Source organism: Dendrobium catenatum, unplaced genomic scaffold (genome assembly GCF_001605985.2).
Source record: "Dendrobium catenatum unplaced genomic scaffold, ASM160598v2 original_scaffold_61322, whole genome shotgun sequence".
NCBI lineage: Eukaryota > Viridiplantae > Streptophyta > Magnoliopsida > Asparagales > Orchidaceae > Dendrobium > Dendrobium catenatum.
Genome location: NW_021379772.1, coordinates 1,814,327 through 1,821,478, shown reverse-complemented (window position 1 = coordinate 1,821,478; position 7,152 = coordinate 1,814,327). Strand labels below are relative to the sequence as shown.

The following is a 7,152-nucleotide window of genomic DNA, read 5'->3' as shown; positions in this document are numbered from 1 at the left end:
ATAGATTATTCAATTTTAATAATATGAATTTAGTGCTCTCCATATTTGTCTCTAATCCTCTTTTTTTTTTTTGTCAAATTTTTGGGCTTCACTATCTCCCATTAAATACTTGTTCTATTATACTTCGAGCATAAAAAGAATTGACTTCTAAGCAAGACTTTAAAAATGGGATTGTTCGGCTGATTCAAGCGGTTAACCTGGCCGGCGCCCATCCGACGTTATAATTTACTATAAAATTGGTTCTCTATAAACATCTATCGAACAGTTCAAACCGCAGTTCGGTTTGCAAATTGCCTAAACTATCCTGGTTTTTGAATAACCGTGAGTTCATTTGAAAAATTATTTGAGCGTTTAGACTAAATCCGATGGCCTATAATTAACTAAGGTAAAGCTTATACTCATACGAAAAAAAAAACACTTTCTATGCTCTTTCTATTCACCGCTCCGTCGTCTGTTCCGTGAAACAAAAACAACAAGGATGACGAAGAAGAAGAGTGCTCGACTATCCTCTCCAACCCCACTGCTGTGAGTCATCACTCTTCTCCTTGGCCCTCACTCCTAACTCCGTTCTCCTCGCATTCACACGTGTTCTTTGATTCTGCATTACTGTTTATTTTAAGTGACTTTTTTATGCATTATAGTATCTGAAGATTGAGAAGATATTGTGTTTTTTTCATTCTTAGTCTTTTTTTTTTTTAAAAAAATGCATAATAATAATATATTTAATTTTAAATTTATCAAATTTATTTGTTATATTTTTTTAATGCTACATATTATGATTATGTTCACATTTTGTTATATATTACAAATAGTTGTGTCATTATAATATTTAAATATAATAAGTATTTATTATATCAATATGGTTCGATCCCGGTCTAACCTTTGAACCACTAACAACTCCTTTTTATGTTCATTTTCTGGTCATGTTCAAAAGCCTTGCTTGTATATATATATATATATATATTATATATTAAGATTTAGTTATTTTTATAAAAATATTATTTTTATTTACAATTCACAATTTTTTAACATTTTACCTATTTTTTATTTGAATTAGACAATAATATAAATATATTATTAATATAATAAATGCAAATTAAATTTTAGATTAAAAAAGCTCACCGAATAATTTCTCTTTAAATAATATTTCCTGATGCCAAAAGCTTCACATCAATGCTCATCCAAATTCTCTCACATCTAAAAAAAAATATGAATAGTATTCTCTAAACTTATAGCACTAATGTTATTAAAAAATTGATACTCTTGTATATATATAATTTTCCCTTGATTAGTCTAAATATTCCAAAAATAAAAAAACCTTATAACACTATCGTTTTCTTACCTTCCAAATTTCCCCAATTTGAGTTGGACTGCAAACTGTAAGTCATTATTCTTTCCCTTTCAGAAGAAGACAGAGAGGTAAAGTTCTTCGATTAGCTAACATGTGAGTTTTATAGAACCCATTTCGCAGGAGATTTCCTTTCCAGCTTATCGCAGATGCCAAGTAAGAGGGTTAGGCGTAAAGATACTTTGAGGGAGAAAGAGAGAAAGAGATTCAGAGGTCTGAAATCTTTTTCAAAATATATAAGCTCCTTTTGATTTCTCATTCGCAATGTTCTCTCACAGAGATCTGGATTCTGAAGCTCCTCAAGCTCTGACAGACATCAAAAACACAGCTTGAGATCTACAACTTCTGCTCCTATCACATCTTCATCTTCTCCTCTGTCTTCTTCTTCTTCTTCTTGTCAACTATATCAAGATCTTTTACCAGCAAAGATGGAACTCATCAGAAGAGGAAGAAGGAGAGGCAGATCATTAGCAATGACCAGTCTGCTGTTCTGCACATATCTCTGTTTCTTCTCCATTTCTGCTCTGTACTCTAGGTACTCTAATGGAGATTCTACGTCAGGTGAGCAAGATTAGATTTTTATCTAAAATTCATCGATCCTTCATATTTTCTTTCATAAACAACCATTATTTCTTCAAACTCCAATAGGAATCTTTTTTAAAAAAAATCGGCATTTTTTACTCCGTAGTGCCTCCTTTTTGGCATTTTAATCTATTTTATTTGCAGACAGAGGAAAAAATTCAAGAACGGCAACCTTTATCCAGGTAACAATTTATCCGTTCTCTTCTCTTCCACTTTAAGAAACCGTAACATTGTCCGGCGGCGGCGCAGGCCTATTGCGCAATTTAGTGAGAAGTAAGGTTGAGATGCTAACGTGAGCTGTATATGGCGTATGCAGGCGGAAGAGATGAGGGAAATGGGCGGGCCAGGAGGCGGGCCGGGGTCTTATCCTCCGCGGTGCACGTTAAAGTGCGGTGACTGCAGCCCGTGCTACCCTGTCCACGTGCCCGTGCCCCCGGGCACCCCCGTGATCGCTGAATACTACCCTGAGGCATGGCGATGCAAGTGTGGCAATAAGCTCTTTATGCCTTAATCACATCATCAACATCATCATCATCATCATCGTTATCTTCATCTTCATCATCACCATGAATATACCAGTTGGTAGTGGCATGCATGTATGAGTGATGATTGGATCCACATGCATGCATGTATAAAGAGAAGGCAAGATAAGAGTGTTAGCCTTCTTGTAGAGATTAAGAAATTGTAGAAATGCTTTTCTTTTTTATTATATTCATAATTGAGTCATCATTATGTCATTGCCTATGTTCCTTCCCCTTTCAACCCCTCCCCCCACAAAAAAAAGTATCTATTTTTTATTTCAATCTCATAAATAATATTTTTTGGTGCAAATAATATATATAAAACTTTTATATGAACTAACAATGAAGATATTAAGTAATTAATAACTTAAGATTCTCAATTTGTCTTTTAAGTAATTTATAGATATTGAAAATAATTTTTTTGGCCTATGTTTAGAAAAATTGAGGTAGAGTTAAAAACGCTTAGTTATAAAGTATTAGAAATGGTCTTTTTTTATTAGATTTAAACCAGAATTTGACTATTAATAGCGCACAAACGAGAAAAAGTACTAAGTATTCGACTCCATGTAGTGGCATAAAAACTTGATGTTATTGTTGCTGTATATTTGAATTTGTGATTTCATTATTTTTGAATTGAAGAGGTGGGGCAATTATTGAAAAGTGACTAGTGAAGCAACATATTTAGTATAAGTGGTTATATAGAAAATTAGTATATTGTTTATATAAAGTAACCTTTTTTGTGTATTTGGCAAAAGGAATACACAAATAAACAATTTTCAGAGGGAATAAGTTGTGGCCTACCACTATGGCTTAGTTGCTCAATCATCGAGTGATACAAGTAAGTCTTTTGTTGATCGAGTGATTAAGGCTTCGTTTGGGACGGCTTTTTTATTGCTTTATAAAACGAAGTTTTAATACAAAAATAAAAAATTTTGTACTAAAACTTCATTTTAGAAAGCAGTAAAAAAGCCGTCCCAAACGAAGCCTAAGTCTACCACATAGTCCAATTTATCTACTTAACAAATCAATCCCCTAGGAAGAAGTTCATTCCTAATTTTTTTACAATTAAACTTTGAGTTTAGTTTGAAATTTTAAAAAATATATTTTAGTATGCATTGACTTGTTTTTAAATAGAAAAACTTTAAAATTATTTCATGAGGCATTGGTCACCTTTTGGTGAAAATATTTAATTATATATATTCTAGATTTTTTTTAGGACATTATAAATTAGCACATTTTTTCCTTTATTTTAATGTTTGTCTTCAAAATTACTTTAAATTTCTTCTTTTATTTTGTGTTGTATGTCAAAATAAAAACCAAATTGGTAGTAAAGTGTCCAAAATTTTATGTTTGTCTTCAAAATTATGATAAATATTTTTTTTTTCCTATAAGTTTTGAATCAAATATGAAGAGATTAAAATTTTGATTCTATTTTTTAAATATCATATGTTATCATTAAAAGTTGTTCAAATTTGATGTATGTCAGGATGTCTTGATATGATTTTCAAGATTAATCTCTTATTACTTTGGAGTGTTAACTCAAGCACATTTTGAATGAAGGTTAGAACTTCTTGAATCATCAAGCTTGTGGCATAATCCGATTATGCTTAGCAAAGGACCAAACAAACTTAATTAAGAAGGAAGATTTTCCAATAAGGCTTCATTTGATTTAATTTTTGTACTAAAATTCCGCTTTAAGAATCAATAAAAAATCAGTCCTAAACAAAGCCTAAGTCTCTTAAAAAAATTAGAAGACAAGTTAATGATGATAAAAAGCTTAAATAATTGATCCTACTTTATAAAGTATTTTTCTTCAATTTAGCATAAAAGAGTATCCATATGATTGAGAACTTAGATAATTTTAACATGTTATCACATATTTAAAAAATATTTATTTTTAAATTGGCGGTGAAGATATGACACTATTGATATTAAATTTTATACACGAAACATAGTATCATTTAAATATGACAATATTATATGATAAAGATGATGTTAAATTTAGTGATTTTTCGATATCTTAGTGCATAAGAAGTGTTGAATGAAGGATGCACTTGATCATAAAAATAATAGAAATAATAATAATAAGTATGACAAATTTAGTAAGTGAAAAAAAAATCTCACTCAAAATAGAAAGGTAAATTATCACAAACATATCTTGTGAAGAATGAATTGCCATGTGTCACTAGAAAGTGCACTAGAAGAAGGATTACCTAAATAAAAATAAGGCAATAATAAATATGGTACAAAAGATTGGTGATGAAGAGAAATTAACATTTTTGTATTTTTATTTTCATATAACTGATATGACAGCTATATTTTGGACTCATGGTGTTCCTATAACATGTATCCAGATCATCATTAGTTCCAAAGTTTTGAGGTGATTCATGGATGAGTTGTTAATGTTGAAAGTAGAGGACAAAACCATCATTTTCCAAGTTTGTGAGTCTTGATATGGATTCCAATAATAATTTTATAGAATAGCCAAAGCACCATGAATTTTTCTTTCTTTGAACTTGTTTTTACAAACTTAGATTTTGTTTGGGATGGCTTTTTCCTTGCTTCTTATAACGGAGTTTTAGTTTAAATTTTTAATTTTTAAACTAAAATTCTGTTTTAAGAAGCAATGAAAAAGGCATCCCAAACGAAGCCTTAGTTGTGCCACAATGTATGAAAATGGAGATTAGACTATCAATTTGGAAACTTGATTCATCATTCTTAACGAAAATTCTCAAAAATTAATATTTTAAAATTGCAATTTGCCTCTTGATATTTCTTCAATGATTTTTTCATGGTAAGCTAGATATTATTTCATGTTTTTATGCAAATATAATGATAATAATTTAAAGGTCATAATATTCTTGAAGCTAATAATTATACCGGCGGAAAAGTTCCGCCGGAAAGCCGCCGGCCTATTTTGCGCCGGTATAATTTTTCCAACGCGCTTATAACTGTCAAAAAAATATCTGTCGGAAATTCGCCGGAAATACTAATTTCCGACGGATTTTGAGCGTTTTCCGACGAATTTTGTCCGCCGGTAACACACAATTTTCCTGTAGTGTGATAATACTAAAGCTCAAATAGTTAATGATTGTTAAGCTCTAAAAAATCATTCCATGAAATTTTTAAATATTCAAAATAATCCAATTCATTCATAAATAATTTCCATGCTCTTGTTCTATATCAATTGTGTCATCCTAATAAAAGGTCTCGGTATAAAAAATATATGATGTATGATGGAAGAATTCAATGACATATATAAGTTATATATGTTCTACTTGATCTCATTAGGAGTCCTATATTATAATTATTATAATTAAAGTGTTAAGAGTTCTAAAAAAGGTATGAGGAGCATTTTTATACATCAAGGGTACTCAAAAAGTAAATATTTATATTTCATTGAAGTGCCCACCATCATAAGAAAGAATCTATCTACTCTTATTCAAATATTAATTCATCTAAAACTTACTAATTCTGACTATATATTTATGGGATGTTAGAGAGAAGAATTTATAAAACATGGTATAAAAAGGTTTAGTTAAAGATGCTAAGATTGGGAAACTTGATTTCTACAAGCACTATGCCCTAAGCAAGCAAACAATAGTCAAGTTTGACATTGTGACTCACCATAACAAAGGGACATTGGATTATACAAGTAGATTGATATTTGAATATCCTTTCAAAATGCTTCATTCAAAAGTAAACATTAGGCTATCATCTTTATTAATGATTTCTCAAGATATCACTACATGAAATTCACTGTTTACCAACGGTCATTTGACCATCGAAATTATCGACCGTTAAACCAACGGTTCGACCGATGGTTTTTAATAATAAATTACCGGAAATGCCGATGACAAACTGATTGCTGGACATACCGCCAATTTTTTCTTTAGTCATCGATAATTACCGGCGGTTTGGCCGCTGGTTTTAAGTAAATTTTTTCTAACGATGCAAACTGCAAAAAAATTATCGATAATTACCCTAAATTTGGCCGCCCTAGCCCTATCTCCTCATTTCTTTATGTTTAAGATTTTCGTCCAAACTCCTCTCGCTCTTGCCTCCAACCTGTGTCCGCAGCACTCCGGCCGCCGATGCCCTAAGTCTGGCCACTAACGCCCTAACTCTGATCGTAGATTCCCTCACTCTGCCCGCTGATGCCCTCACTCTGCCGATGATACCCTCACTCTGTCTGCTGATGCCCTCACTCTGACCTACGAACGCCTGAAGGTGATCTCCATGCATTTACTATTTTTTTCTTTAGTCATGGATGTTCTTAGTAATCTTGTTGTTGATAAGTCTAGAGAGGGAGTTGAAGGTAAACTTGAATTATGAAGATCAAACTTTGAATTTAAAGGCTAATTTTGAACTAGCCTTAAGCTCATGTCATTTTACTTTATTCATGGATGTTCTTAGTAGACATTTGCAAGAGGTAATACCCTTTTTTTTTTCCTATGATATTATTCTTGTTGATAAGACTACCTAGGGAGTTGAAGGTAAACTTGAATTATGGATGTCTACCTTAGATTGTAAAGGTTCTCGCTTAAGTTGATTTAAAATATGAATATATCAAGTGTAATGTTAGTTGTAATAAACTTAGTGAAAGGATTGTGAATTTGGGCGATAAATTCATTAATGAGATTACACATTTTACATATATTAGATTTTTTATTCAGAGTAATGTAAAATAGATGGGGATAT

General features: G+C 31.4%; 1 protein-coding gene across 2 annotated transcripts; it reads left to right on the top strand.

Annotated features, from left to right (window-relative positions):
• The first annotated feature begins 1,413 nt into the window (after positions 1-1,413).
• On the top strand, positions 1,414-2,675 carry LOC110112946 (EPIDERMAL PATTERNING FACTOR-like protein 5). 2 transcript variants are annotated; one of them, XM_020845348.2, is made up of 4 exons: positions 1,414-1,561; positions 1,627-1,909; positions 2,075-2,112; positions 2,247-2,675. In XM_020845348.2, exons 2-4 carry the CDS (start codon positions 1,777-1,779, stop codon positions 2,439-2,441), a joined length of 366 nt encoding a protein of 121 aa, XP_020701007.1. In that variant the 5' UTR covers positions 1,414-1,561; positions 1,627-1,776; the 3' UTR covers positions 2,442-2,675. The 2 variants fall into 2 exon arrangements, with proteins under 2 accessions (XP_020701007.1, XP_020701005.1); XM_020845346.2 differs by having other exon boundaries at positions 1,414-1,909.
• Positions 2,676-7,152: the final 4,477 nt, after the last annotated feature.